A 15,632-nucleotide genomic window follows, 5' to 3' on the forward strand; every position below is an offset into this window, starting at 1 on the left:
CCTTTCTTTCTAGGGATTCTGGTAAAGAAGGTTTCTTGCACCCCACTCGCCTTTTACCTTGGCTTTGACGTAGGAAAGGTATATTTAAAAACTTAATCAGCTGGGCACAGTGGCTCATGCCTGTAACCCCAAAACCTTGGGAGGCCAAGTTAGGTGGATCACCTGAGGTCAGGAGTTCAAGACCAGCCGGCCAACACAGTGAAACCCTGTCTCTACTAAAAATACAAAAATTAGCCAGGCATGGTGGTGGATGCCTACAGTCCCACCTACTTGGGAGGCTGAGGCAGGAGAATTGCCTGAACCCAAGAGGCAGAGGTTGCAGTGAGCCGAGATCATGCCATTACACTCCGGCCTGGGAGACAGAGTGAGACTCCATCTCTAAACAAATAAATGAATAAACAAGTAAAAAACCTGTTAAATTGAGGCTAGAGCTGGAGATATAATTGGTTTTTGAGAAACATTGATACAAAGCTTGCCCTTGTTGCGTGGAAGAAGCCATTTTGTACTGCTTTAAAGTTAGCCTAAATATTCTCAGCAGTGGTGTATGGGGACCTCATTACCTATTTTTTCATCATTTACTCTAGGTAAGAACTTCAATCACTGCTTACTAGGTAAAGAATGTTTGTGCTGTTCCAAAACCCAGGCTTCTTGATTCCTTACCACTATCCATGCTATCCATGTGAGCATTGACAAATCATGGCGTAGAGGTGCTCACTGACTGGCTGAGATGACTCTGGCCCTGTTGATGGCTGGTGCTGTGCTCCAGCCTTATCAGTTAGGGGACCCAAGATTTGTTTGGGACCTGGGTATAGGAAAACCAGACTTGGCAGGGACCCATGTTTCTAGGCTGAACTTTGAGTCCCCCTGCTTTTTGGTAGACCTAATAGATCACTGTCCTGCAACCAGTTCTTCATGTGGGGCCTCTTAGGCCAGTGCCAGGGGAGGCATGCTCCTCTTTCTATGCCATAGAACAAACACTAGTCTAGCAGAGCCTTTCTTGCACTTTAAAGTGAGACTAATTTAGCTCCAATTTGGTTAAAAGCTTCCTAAGAGAGAAAATTCAGTCTACTGACTTGGTATAGGTAAATGGACTTAAACTTTTTTAAAGTAAAGGAGATGGTAGGTACAGTTAGATTATAGTCTTGAGGTTTATGTGAAGCCAGTGGTGTTACCTTATTTTGATTTCCTTGTTCAGGTCAGGGCCTGGAACGTCTGTGGGAGGAGGTGAATGAATTCAAAATTTTCTGTATTTTTAGCAGAGACAGGGTTTCACCATGTTAGCTAAGATGGTCTCGATCTCCTGACTTCGTGATCCACCCGCCTCGGCCTCCCAAAGTGCTGGGATTACAGGCATGAGCCGCCATGCCTGGCCAAAAGTTTTTAAACATCTCAGTTAACTTGTCTTAGAACCCCTTTCTCTCATTCCATTCAAGTTTTTTCTGTTATATTCAGTAACATTCCACAAAATTCTTTCATGCTTTGCAAGGCTCATGCTTTGAAAGACATGCCCAATTGTAGAGTGTTTCCAGGCCACCCCGGACTGTAGGCATGATGTTACCACACCAGCATTCATACAGAGCCATCCTACTGATTCCTGCCCTTGTAATGCAGGACCTCAAGCTCCCTCAACCCCTTTGTGGCAAGTTCCCAATATGACCCCAGCTGAATGTTCCTTGATTTGATTATGAAAAAGTTCAGCCAGTTATCTTTCAGACTTTTTAGCTGTCTGGTTGCTTTTCTCCACTCCAGTGCAGGCTTTTCTCGTTTTCCCTTCTTCACCATTCCCTTTATTTCTGTTCTGCCTCTCTCTCTTTCTTTTTCAATTCAGTCTTATTCATGCAAATATCCCATCCTGATATTCCCCACAATCTGGATAATTAAATGGCCAGTACAGGGAAATATTCAGCAAGCATTTCTCTTAGTGAAAGAGTGAAGCGTGGAAGAGAGAAAGAAGCTAGGAAAATTCGTACATTAATAAATTTTAGCCCTGTTATATTAATTTGTCTTCAGGTTTTCTACTTTCTCATAGTCCTTGTGGCCCTCACTCTTACTCTTACCATATGGCTTTTCTATATATCCTTTTAAATTCATCTCCTAACTCTACCCTCACTGTATTTCCTTATTCTTTTTCCAAAGAGAAAGAAGGAACCTTGTTGGCCTAGATTTGGGGTCCAGTATGGTTCAATTGGAAAAGGGCTGGGGGAACCTAAAATAATTAGAATTATGGCAAGGCTATTTTGTAGCAATGAGGGTTCATGTGATGCACATGAGGCCTCTGCTTCAGCAGGGTTGGTAAGGAAGGGCAGTGCTTTAGGCCAGCAGGATTGACATGTAAGGGTTTATATAGTTTTGGCTCCTTATTTATTTATTTATTTATTTATTTATTTTGAGACGGAGGGAGTCTTACTCTGTTGCCCAGGCTGGAGTGCAATGGTGTGATCTCGGCTCACTGCAACCTCCATCTCCCAGGTTCAGGCGATTCTCCTGAGTAGTTGTGATTACAGGTGTGCGCTACCACGCCCAGCTAATTTTTTGTATCTTTAGTAGAGACGGGGTTTCACCATGTTGGCCAGGCTGGTGTTGAACTCCTGACCTTGTGAACTGCCCACCTTGGCCTCCCAAAGGGATGGGATTACAGGCATGAGCCACTGCACCCGGCCTAGTTTTGGCTCCTTCTTTAAGAAATCTCTGGAAGATGCAAAATGTGCTAGGCTTGCATGGACTCCAGAGAGGTTAAATTGTTTCTTTTACATTTATCTATGAAAGCCTGAAGTTTTTGAAAGAACAGCTCTCCATGATATATTTACAAGTTTATTTCAATAACAATAATGGGTATTTCATGTCAGATAAGTATGGTTAGTTATCTAAATTGGATTTGCTTTTATCCTAGGCAGACTTCCTTTTAAGTGGTCTTTCTCGTAGTGTCTAGATTCTTTTATTTTTCCTGAGGAAGTCCAATTGTTTCAGTGCCGTTTGTTGAAAAAGGCTATCTTTTCTCCATTTTATTGCCTTTGCTCCTTTGTCAGAGATTAGTTTATTATATTTATGTGATTGCTGAGCTCTCTATTCCATTCTATTGATCTATTCATCTGTTCTTTCTCCAATACCACACTATCTTGATTAACGTAGCTTTAAAATAAGTCTGAAGTTGGGTAGTGTCAGCCTTCCAACTTTATTTTTCTTTTTCAATTTTGTATTAGTTATTCTTGGTCTTGTGCCTCTCCATATAAACTTTAGAATCAGTTTGTTGATGTCCACAAAATAACTTGCTGGGATTTTGCCTTTCTTAGGTAAACATGCCAAAGAAAGACTTTATAGCGAAAACAGCTGCATACATGTGTCTCCTCTCCCCCCCTTTTCCCCTCTTCCTGGATAAGGGTACATAGAAAAAAATGCTTTTAAAAAAGAAAGAGAACTAAAAGAAAACCACCCATATTGTTCGATTATGGTTCAAAAATCTTGATTTACAGATGTTACTGACAGATGGGAAACTGACTCTGAGAATGGGATTTCCTTATCTTTCATTAAAAAACCTTAAGAAAATCTCTTAACAAAAATCATTAGGTGAGAGGCTGATGAGCCAGAATTATATACTGAGCTGTTTGGGCTCTGCATGGCTTTCACATATCTTTCAACATGTTTTAGCTCTGGGTAGCAGCAATGTAGAATATTGCAGACAACTGCAGTTATTGTTTTTTAAAAAGTTCCTTATATGGAGGTAAATAAAAAGTGGTTGCTTCACTGGCAACTGGAAGATATGTTATTTTAGAATAAATAGTACTGGTTCTCTGTAATTTGAAAAGGGAACAGGAGCAGCAGTTGGGAGCAAAGGAATGAAGAGGCCGTTCCTTTTACTAAATGGTTTTGCTTCCAGCACTACATGTCATTAGGTCAAGTTGTCATACTACAAACTTGTGGCCTAGTTACCTCGTGAAAAAAATATTTTAGTCTGGGAAATATTGTTCCTTATGAGCAACAGGAAGTCTTCAATCTATTGTGAACTTTTCATGCTATTTAAAGCCTGGTCCATGGACATGCAGCATCAGCATCACCTGGAAATTTTTCAGAATCATCTCAGGCCTCATCACAGACCTACTGAATCAAAATCTGCATTTTAACAAAATTTCCCAAGTGGTCCATGTGTTCAATAAAGTTTGAGACCCAGTGGCCTAAAATATATAATTGCTGTGTTCCACTTTTGCTTCTGAAGAACACGGGATCGATTATTTTGGCCAGTAGTGGTAGGCCACCACTGAGCACTTTTTATTAGCAAATAGACTGTGGCTGTGAATCTCTCTCTGATTATCTATAATATCATAGAAGTAGTTGCTGCAGTAATCAGGACTCTATGCTATTAAAGCTTAACTTCCACAACACCATTATACCAAGGAGGGTGCAGAATGTAATACACTATCACTTTTACTTGTCTGCTTTATTTATTGAAGACTAGATCCATCTGATTCAAATTGAATGATTGAAAATTTCCTCAAAGTAAATATGGTCTTTGTGAAACTATTTATCCTGGTTTTCAGAAATTACAAATTTCTGTAATTATAATTAGGGAAATTGAGTGCTTTTTCTCCTTTCTGTAGCGTGTGGCTGGATGTTCAGAGTTAAACCCGTGAGACATTATTGTAACAGTACATTCTTCTGAATAGATTTTCATAGCATTTTTTTCATTTGTTCATTTCATCATTCACTTACTCATTTAACTAACATTTATTAAATGCCTAATACATGCTAGGCACTATGTTGAACTAGGGATGCAAGGGTGAACAGCATACGGTGTATGTTGTGGAAGGTTCTTGGGGAGAGACAACAAGCTTTTTGGAAAATGTGAATAGTTCTGTATGCCTGGAGTTTGGCATTCAGAGGGGATGTGGTGAGAAATGAAGTTGGAAAGAAAGGGAAGATGCAGATTCTGAAGAGCTTTCTAGTGCTGTGTCAAGGAGTTTGAGCTTCATTTTGTAGCAGAGACAACACTACTGAGGCAGTGAATTTCAAAGCAGGAGTTGCAAACCATGAATGAGTCATGAAGTCATTTGGTGAGTCAGTATTAGCGGTTTTACAAAGTGGAAATACAGTAGAACAGAAAATATCAAAGAGCATTTCTGTAGTAAAAATTTTGGATACCTGTGTGTGTGAGATGATCATGGTCAAAACTACTACCGTCAGGGGAGTCAGGCTACCCAGGGGAACCAGGCACGCACAGTTGACCTAAAAAAAAATTAAACTCATCAGAACTCAGCAGTACCATAATCCTGGTCCATCAAAGTGATAATGCTTTGTTCTAGCCAACTCTCAGAATTGGGATACTAAACTGGAAGAATCGATGTTTGCAATTTATAAGGAACACAACTAATTGAAAAAATGATTTACCTGTGGTTAGCTTCTAAGAAAGTACTAAGTTTTTAACCATCTTGTAATGTCTGTATGTAGGTGAGCCTATGACAAAGACAAACCATTTTACATTAGATTATACTAAAACGTGTAAGTGATGGCTGAGCGGAAGAATCACTATCATCTTATATATTATTTCTGCCTAGGGCTACGTTGAGTGAAATATGGCAGGCACAGAAAGACAAATGTCACATGTTCTCACTCGTATGTGGGAACTAAAGAAAAAAAATGAACTTTTGGAGGTAGAGTAGAATGATAGTTACCAGAGGAAGGGTAGTGTGAAAGGGTAGTAAAGAGGGGATGGTTAATGGATACAAAAACACAAATAGAATGAATAAAATGTAGTATTTGGTAGCACAATAGGGTGACTATATTTAACAATAATTTATTGTATATTTTAAAATAACTAAAAGAGTGGAATTGGAATGTTCCTAACACAAAAAAATGATAAATGCTTGAGGTGATGAATACCCCAGTGACCATGATTTGATCATTATATATTGTATGCCTGTATCAAAACATCACATGTACTTGATAAATATGTATAACCATTATGTATTCATTATAATTAAAAATAACTTTTAAAAAATTAGGCCAGTGATTCAATTTCAGTTCCCCTTGTCAATGATGATTTTTTATTTTTTTTTTATTATTATACTTTTAAGTTTTAGGGTACATGTGCACAACGTGCAGGTTTGTTACATATGTATACATGTGCCATGTTGGTGTGCTGCACCCATTAACTCATCATTTAGCATTAGGTATATCTCCTAATGCTGTCCCTCCCCCCTCCCCCCACCCCACAACAGTCCCTGGAGTGTGATGTTCCCCTTCCTGTGTCCATGAGTTCTCATTGTTCAATTCCCACCTATGAGTGAGAACATGCGGTGTTTGGTTTTTTGTCCTTGCGATAGTTTACTGAGAATGATGATTTCCAGTTTCATCCATGTCCCTACAAAGGACATGAACTCATCATTTTTTATGGCTGCATAGTATTCCATGGTGTATATGTGCCACATTTTCTTAATCCAGTCTATCATTGTTGGACATTTGGGTTGGTTCCAACTCTTTGCTATTGTGAATAGTGCCGCAATAAACTTACATGTGCATGTGTCTTTATAGCAGCATGATTTATAGTCCTTTGGTATATACCCAGTAATGGGATGGCTGGGTCAAATGGTATTTCTAGTTCTAGATCCCTGAGGAATCGCCACACTGACTTCCACAATGGTTGAACTAGTTTACAGTCCCACCAACAGTGTCAAAGTGTTCCTATTTCTCCACATCCTCTCCAGCACCTGTTGTTTCCTGATTTTTTAATGATGGCCATTCTAACTGGTGTGAGATGGTATCTCACTGTGGTTTTGATTTGCATTTCTCTGATGGCCAGTGATGATGAGCATTTCTTCATGTGTTTTTTGGCTGCATAAATGTCTTCTTTTGAGAAGTGTCTGTTCATGTCCTTTGCCCACTTTTTGATGGGGTTGTTTGTGATGACAGCTGTAGAGCAGTCATTAAAAACAAAGCAAAGCAAAACACAAACTGCAGTCATCAAAATTGGAAGTCAGTGGTCTTCTAGAAGGAAGTCTTAAAAGAACAAACACTGGAATTGATTCCAAGCAGTATATATGTGATGTTAAAAGTTGAGATGTAATAGTAAAAATGATGATGATGATAATAAGAATAGCTAATGCATTTCCACATAGTACTAGACACTGGCCTAAACACAGTAGGCTTATTTTCTCATTAATCCTTTAAGAGTCCTATGAGGGAAGTACTGTTATTATCATCTACATTTTATAGATAAGAAAACCCAAGACACAGTGAAGTAAGATAATTTGCCTTAGGTCACAGTTAGCAAGTGATGGACCCATGATTCAAACTCAGACAGCCCAATTCTAGAGCCTATACTCTAAACTACTATACTGTGGTGAAGAAGATATATCTTCTTCTTCCAACTAGAAAAAAGAAATACAACCCAAAACTCCAGGAAAAATTAAATAAAAATACTCTATCCAAAAAAAAAGTTATGTCCATATAAAAAGCAGATTAAAATACAGTATGCTTTAGAGAAATAAGTATATTCACAAGGATTGTGACTATAAAGTCACTGAAAGGGAGATGTATTTAAAATATACACATTGGCTTTGTAGTTAATATCAGTCATGGTAATTAAAATGCTGTTTATGGTTTTAATCTTTTATAATTAAAAAGTAGGCCAAGGGAAGAATACTTAGTATCTTGTGGAACAGAATGAAAAGCTATCAGTCTTGACAGAGTAAATGTAAAGTTATAGATAAAAGACATTTGGAGAAAGAAGAATGTGAAAATGGGAAGAGAGAGGTACTGAGATGAGGTATCATCTCACGAGTGGGGGGCAAGACAAACTGTTGGAAGTTAATAGACTAATGAAGAAGGAGTTAATATATTACTTTAAGCGTCAAAGTAGAAGAAACTACATGCTAGAATTTAAGAAATACATCCCCTAAAACCTTTCCAAATAAGTTATTGAAGACAGTGTTATAACTGTAAGAAAAGCAACAGTGGGAAATGACAAAAGTGAACCAATAGCCCATCTACCCAAGAAGGTAATCTATATATATCATCTGAAATCAATAAATCAAAAGAAAAGCTGTATAAGACAATTTATTTAGAGATGGTAGTGCCCCCAGCAGTAGAATTAAAAACAAGTTGTTTATGGGAAATAGGCAGACACCTATTCTTTTTTATTGTAGCCCTTCTGATTTTAAACCCCATGCTCATAATTCTTTGATAAAAATTTTTTTAATGTAAGAAATAAAAAAATTGAATTTATAATTGAAAAGCTCTCATGAAAGAAGTCTCCAAGCCCAGGTGATTTCAATGGAGAATTTTGCCATTTAAAAAAGAATTAACCAATTTTACACAAATTCTTCCGGAAAACAGAATTGGAAGAAATAGTTCCCAACTTACTTTATGAGGCCTTCATTACCCTGACACTTAAACCAGAGAAAGACAGTTCAATAGAAAGAAAGCTGCAAACGAATAGCTCTTATGAACATGGGCACACAAAATATCAATATAATACCAGACAGAATCCAACAATGTATAAAAAGGATTATACATCATGGCGAAGTAGGATTTATTCCAAGTATGCAAGGCTGGCTCAAATTCCAAAATCAGTGTAATCTACCATATCCATCAAGCTAAAGAAGAAAAAAATCATATGATTACACCAATTAACAAAGAAAACACTTGACAAATTTCAACACCCATCCATGACAAAAATTCTCAGCAAGTTAGTAATACAGAGGAGATTTCTCAATTTGATAAGAGCATTACAAGAAACCTACAGCTAACATCATATTTTATGGTGAAAGACTGAATGTTTTTCTTCTAAGATTGAGAACAACGCAAAGATGTCTGATTCTCGTCACTCTTATGCAAAATTGCACTCAAAGGAAAACCACTAAGAGAAACAAGGACGATAAGTAAGACATATGCGGATTATAAAGGAAGAAGTAAAAGTATATTTGCAGATGACATTATTTTCTATGTAGAAAATTCCAAAGAATCTACAAAAACTCCTAGAGGTAATAAGTGAGTTCAGCAAGGTCACAGCATATAAGATAAAGACACAATCACATTTCTATTTATTAATGATACAGGAAGAGGGGCAGGGAAGTGCTGGGAAGAGAAGGACATGGTCTCTGGCTAGAGCTCCATCCCCAGGTCTGTGCCTATGGACCCTACAGGTTGTATTGGGACAAGGGCGCATAGACTGTTTGAATATGATTTGTTTATTTGGCACATGAAATTAAGATAATTACATGCCAGATTGTTTTATAATCTGTTAGACCATTATTTCAAATAGTGGTTGCATCAAGTAACCTTTCCTTTATGAAACTGCAATGTGTCTATTCACATTGTTTTTCAACAACCTTGGAACAAATTATTCACAGAGTAGTTATTATCATTAGATACTTTCATGCAATTATACCTCATTATACTATTTTCTAAATTAATAATGTTTTAAATATTCTCTACAGTTAAAGACGCTGTTTTTTTTCATTCTGTCCTTTCCATTCAGATCCTTTTTAAAGTCACTGTTACACACTAAAGTGAATACAAACACTGCCCAAACTGTTTTCAATTTTCAAGCATCATGTTTAGAAATAATGTAGTCTTGTTTCTCTTTGAATTAAGACTTGCTCTGTGTGGTGGTGGCTAAGTGGATAGGAGAGTGAACACCGTTCTCAGTGAGAGCAAAAGGTCCATGTTTTGGGCAATAGAGTTGTATAAATGAGTTAAAGTTGAGAATGGAAGGCAGTAGATATTACACCAAAGCGATTGTTCCTAATCCAGTAGGCAAAATAAAATAATTGTAGCTTCTATCCCAAGAGTCAGACATAGAAATGGAAGCAGCAGTGGAGGCAAACTGTAGTAGTAGGACTGGGGACTGTCTAATCTTAGAGTTAACGGTACACACAGAGAGAACATAGCCCATAGTACACTACATTTTTTAAAAATCTACCTTCCAGAGAATAAGGTAGCAAAAGAGAAGTATATCAAATAAGTCTACTTCGTTGCAAGCAACAGTTGACAGCTAAGTAACTTAAGAGAAGAGAATGTATTGGAAGGATGTTGAAGGCTCACAGGATCAGCATGAAGCTGAAGGAATGCACCTACAACAGAAAGCGACCAAGGGAGCTCAGAGGTCAGCAGCCATAACTCAGCAGTGACCTATTAGCACTTATGATCTGGTGAGCACATGACCACACCACCCCAAACCTCTCTTCCATCTGTATTCAACCTTTCAACACTAGAGAGGATCTCACCTATTACTCCTTTGTCCTCCTAAGTAGGAGCTCTTACCTAACCTGCCCACAGTGGAGGAGAGTTAATGTTCTAAAATGAAATTGTGTTGCCATTTGGAGAAATGAGGTGGATGCTGGAAAATCAAAATATGAGATATATCCATTCCAGGCCGACTTTAAGAAGCACAACTGTGATACTAACATCTAATTGTCCTGTAAGGAAAAAAAGGAAGGCTATCCCAAGTAAACAGTCGCTATGCAGGGAATGTAGGATTATCCCAGTTTAAAATTACCATATTTATGGGAAGAAATGTCACAAAAGATGCATTCTTACAAATAATTTAGACCCATACAATTCACATTGGGAAAGATAAAGGGTAGAATAAGCTGACTGAAGAGCTAACAGAGAGATTACCAGAACAAGAAGCTGAAAAAGAAAGGGAGGGTTGATGATAGGCTTAATGAAGGGCAGAGGAAAACCAGAAGTCTTCAATGTTTATTTTGTTTTAGTTTTCTAGGCCTTGAAAAGTGCTCTTTCAATTAAAAAGGGCAAAGATGGTTAGAATGCAAATAAATACCCACGGTAAGTAAGTAGATAGCAAAAGAGCATGTACCTATTTTTAAAAGAACTCAAATCTACATCCTAGATAAATTACATGACAGAACATTGAAGAAACTTGGAAATGTGATCAAGGAAACACTCTCAGTAATTTCTTAGAGAGCTGGTTGGAGAAATGTCAGAAGTAATGAATAGGGCAAATGCTGTTCCAAATTTATTAAAACAGTAAGATGACAGATTATACTACAGCTTGGTGCAAAATTCACAGGTGGGTTATTAAACAGATGATTTATGAGCAGGTAGACAAGAAAACTGCCACATAGCATGGGCACAATAAGTGAGGGTGACGTAACGGAAGGAACTGGAGTCTGACAACCTGGACTCATTCTGTCAATAAATAGCTGTGTGGACCTGAGCACATCATTTAACTTCTTTGAACTGCAGTGTCTTTCTCTGGGAAATAAGGTTATTAGATTAGGTGTTCTTTAATGGTCAGTTTATCCACAAAGAACATGTCAGCCCCAAGTACATCATATTTACCTTAATTCTTTTAATAGGGCTGCTCAATGATGAAAGAGCTGCCATTTATTAAAGAATGTATCCAGTATTAGGTATTTATGTCACTTTATGAAATACATCAGTCCTATGACAGATGGGTATTATTAATCCCTTATTTCAAATAATGAAATTGAGGCTCAGAGTGGCTAAGAGATCAGATAAAGCAGAATCAGAGTGTATACTAATATCAATGAATCAATTGACAGACATCCTGTGCTATAATACACAAACTGAATATATTCGGGATGGATAACACTATAATGAGATAACACTAAAATGAATGCAGCAAAAATTCTCTTTTGTTTGGATAGTTGTATTTAAAATATATTTCCTTTCAACCAAATTGTTTATAAAATGTTAAAAAGTACAAGGTTCTTCTCAATAGAAAAAGTTTTGATTAAATTTGCAAGAAAAGAGAAAAAACCTAGGATAAATTTGCAGATTAATAATTTATACCCATATTCATTTATTCAAGTATCACATCCAAACCAGGATTTGAGGTAAACTCATTTATTCAAGTATAGTAACTATTCAAACACAGTGGAATTTATTAACATTGAAAGTCAATTCCCACCATTGGCATCTAAACCATCTTTCTAAACAAAAGAAGGCCTTAAGTTTAAACAGGATTTTGTTTTGGGAAACTGTGACAAGGAATAGAAGTGAGTGAGGATAGTTCTTGGGTTGCCATTTGGAGCCCCCAAAAAGGATTGGGAAGGGAGTATCTAGAGTGATATCTAAGTACATTTTTCCCCTTAGGGATAGGATAGGAGGTAAGGAAGTCTTGGGTTAACAAAATGTCTATTAACATGATCCAATTCATTTCAAGTTGATTTCAAGTTCAACAGAAGCCAGCCATTTGAAAAGTCTAGCACAGAAGGCTGATATAAGCATCAGTTTCAGTCACAGAAGAGGGTGTCCAGACTTGGGGAGCCAATACAGTCCCACAGTTTCTGCCTTGGCCAAGTCATATCCTGAACATTGGTGAGTTCCCTTCTGCCTGGTGCATGGCCATCGTCCATGGGGGTTCCCTTCTCCATTCACCTTTTTGAAAGCTCTGAAAAGCATAGCAAATGAGAAACAGCTGAGACAACTAAGAAAGACAGGAGTGACATGAAGGCTTCTGTCAAATACATGTGGAGCCACTGTTTGGAAAAGATAGTTGGTTGGTTCTGAGACTCTGAGAACAAAGCTGGGAATAAGTGGAATTTAAAAGCACTTTTTCCAATTAGGGCCTCTCTAAAATAGAGCAGGATGCCTTTAGGAGTGACGAGCCTCCTACTCATTTGTTCTTTTCAATTCAGTGAATATTTATTAATGGCCTACCGTATTGCCATTCTTAAAGCTGGGAATACATCAGTGAAAAAAATAGACAAAAATTATTGCTCTGGCATTATCTATATTTTAGTAGGGGTAAATAATAAAACAGTAATAAAATAATAAAAATAAAAAACAAATTAGCAGCATATATATTATATATCAGTATGTTAACATGTGAAAGAGAATGGGAAAATAGTAGAATAAAAGAGATGAGGAATGAGAGAAGATAGGGAATGGGACAGGCTCAATTACAAATATGATTGTTAGAGTAGGTCAGCCTCATTGAGAAGGTGACTGTATTAGTCAGGGTTCTACAAAGAAACAGAACCAATAAGATATTTAGAGATATTTAGGAGAGATTAATTATGAGGGATTGGCTCACTCAATTGCAGACACTGGGAAGTTCCATGATCCACTATCTGCCACCTAGATGCCCAGGAAAGCCAGTGGTGGAGATCCAGTTCAAGCTTGCAGGCCTGAGAACCCAGGGACCTGTTGGTGTAGGTCCCTGTCTGAGTCAGAAGGCGTGGGAACCAGGAGCATTGATGTCAAAGGGCAGGAGAAGGTGCCAGTTCCAGTTTCAGCAGAGAGCAAATTCATCCTTCCTGTGCCTTTGTGTTCTATTTGCACCTTCAGTGGATTGGATGCTGCCCAACCACACTAGGAAGCGAGGATCTTCTCCTCTCATCTACTGATTCAAATGCCCATCTCTTTTGGAAACACCCTCGCAGGCATATCCAGAAGTACGTTTTGCCAGCTATCTGGGTATTCCTTAAGCCAGTCAACTGGACACATAGCTTTAACCATCACAGTGACATTTGAGCAGACGTCAGGGAAGGATGTGGGGGAGTGATCTCAGGGAACAGCATTCTGAGGAGCAGGAAAAGCCATGCAAAGACCTGAAGCGGGGCTGTGAAAGCAAGGAGTATTCCCATGGAGTATTCCTTCTCTGAAATGCTTGAGACCAGAGGTGTTTCAGATTTCAGATTTTTTGGGATGTTGAAATATTTGTACAGACATAATGAGGTATCTTGGCAATGAGACCGAAGTCTACACATGAAATTCATTTATGCTTCTTATATACCTTACATGCATAGCCTTAAGGTAGTTATATACAATATATTAAATAATTTTGTGTGTTTTGACTGTGACTTATCACATAAGGGAAGATGTGGAATTTTCTACTTGTGGCATCATATCAGCACTCAGAAAAGCTTTGGGTTTTAGATCATTTCAGATTTCAGATTTTGGGATTAGAGATGCTCAACCTGTATTTAAGCAGCGCTTGGCAGAACATTTCGGAGAGAAGTTGAAGAGAGTATTTCTGCTTTTGGTATAAACTAGAACTAGATAACCCCTGATGAGTCTTCCAACTTCATATTCCCTGAGTTTATGATTCTCTCGTAGCTGGGAACGATGAATTTGGTAGCAGCAAGCAGCATGGGTTCAAAACCAGAAGTGCCAGACCAAGACTCACAAATCCAAATGGTAAAGAGGCCAGACAGATAGTATAAATATTTTAAAAGACTGGCAATACATTCAAATATTTTAAACTATTATGTAACCAAATAAAGCACGTTTTCAGGCTAAAACTTGCCTAGTGGCCACCACTTTGAGACCGTTGCATTAGAGAAAGTAAAATCAGTTTGGAGTGTAATGGTGTTATACATATATAAAGTCTTAGACAGGGAGTCAAAGGAAAATAAATGATAAAAGAAGAAATATGGGAGTCTTTGATGAGAACTATTCTTTGTTGTGATTTGACAGGAAGCCAAAAGAAAAGAGAGAATCAAAGATTACTCTGTAGTGTAGAGCCCAGGAGGCCAGTTTACAATGACTTTGCTCTTCCCCAAGCAAAGGTCATATTGCTTTTTTTCCACTGTTTCTATGGCTAGATACTGATTTGTCCTTTCATTGTCTTATTATACATAATTGCATAGCATTTAGGAATGTAAAATTCAGTTAGAGGGAGAAAGATAAGCCAATGCAATGTTTTTCAATTATTTTGTGTCTATAGTGTAATTACAATTATCAAACTTTTTGGCAGAGGCTCAGAATGGACTGATTGTGATAATTACAAAGACACATATGAAACCTTTATTCTTTTTGTTTTGATGTATGATTTGTCCTATTTCCTTACTGCAGGTGCTTTCATTTGCAAGATGGTGCCATTTGTCCAGTCTACCGCTGTTGTGACAGAAATCCTCACTATGACCTGCATTGCTGTGGAAAGGCACCAGGGACTTGTGCATCCTTTTAAAATGAAGTGGCAATACACCAACCGAAGGGCTTTCACAATGCTAGGTGAGGCCACTGGATGTGCCAATGGCAGTGTGAATGACATTCTTCATTACAGAATAGGGAACCATATTTTTAAACTAGAAGAGTAGCTTCTTATCTACTCAGATAAGAATAACTTGTAGGCATTGGAATATAAATTTAACTAATTTTAAACTAGAAGGGTAGCTTCTTATCTACTCAGATAAGATAACTTGTAGGCATTGGAATATAATTTGAGAGTTTCAGTGCTTTCCCTGTTTGCCTTCATCTCCACACCGTCTCTCTTTTAGGCTGACCTCAGCACTGAAAATGTATCATTTTAGGTATACTTTATCAGTTTACATCTTAAATGTTTAAGCACCACGTTCAGCTAATCTAAGATAACCTATCAGTGGCATTGCCACATTAACATTCATTAGATTGAGAACTGTCTTTTTTTTTTTTTTTTTTTGAGACAGAGTGTCAGCTACATTGCCCAGGCTGGTCTCAAATGTCTGGGCTGTGATTACAGGCATGCGCCACTATGCCCAGCTGGGAATTATCATCTTGAGATGAGAAGACTCCAAGCTAAGCTAACAAGGGCAGGTCGATTTTTTTTTTCTTTTTTAGACAGGGTCTCATTCTGTAGCCCAGGCTGGAGTGCAGTGGTGTGATCACAACTCACTGCAGCCTCAGCCTCCCAAGCTCAAATGATCCTCCCACCTCAGCCTCCCAAGTAG

The 15,632-nt window shown here is 38.0% G+C and overlaps 1 protein-coding gene across 1 annotated transcript in view; it reads left to right on the forward strand.

Annotated features, from left to right (window-relative positions):
• Positions 1 to 15,632, forward strand: part of QRFPR (pyroglutamylated RFamide peptide receptor) — a 36,384-nt gene that overhangs the window by 9,100 nt on the left and 11,652 nt on the right. Inside the window, exon 2 of the mRNA XM_003271332.4 lies at positions 14,779 to 14,937. Coding sequence (XP_003271380.1) covers positions 14,779 to 14,937 — 159 coding nt within the window. The remainder of the gene's footprint in view (positions 1 to 14,778; positions 14,938 to 15,632) is intronic.

This window comes from Nomascus leucogenys, chromosome 7b (assembly GCF_006542625.1).
Source record: "Nomascus leucogenys isolate Asia chromosome 7b, Asia_NLE_v1, whole genome shotgun sequence".
NCBI classification, from domain to species: domain Eukaryota; kingdom Metazoa; phylum Chordata; class Mammalia; order Primates; family Hylobatidae; genus Nomascus; species Nomascus leucogenys.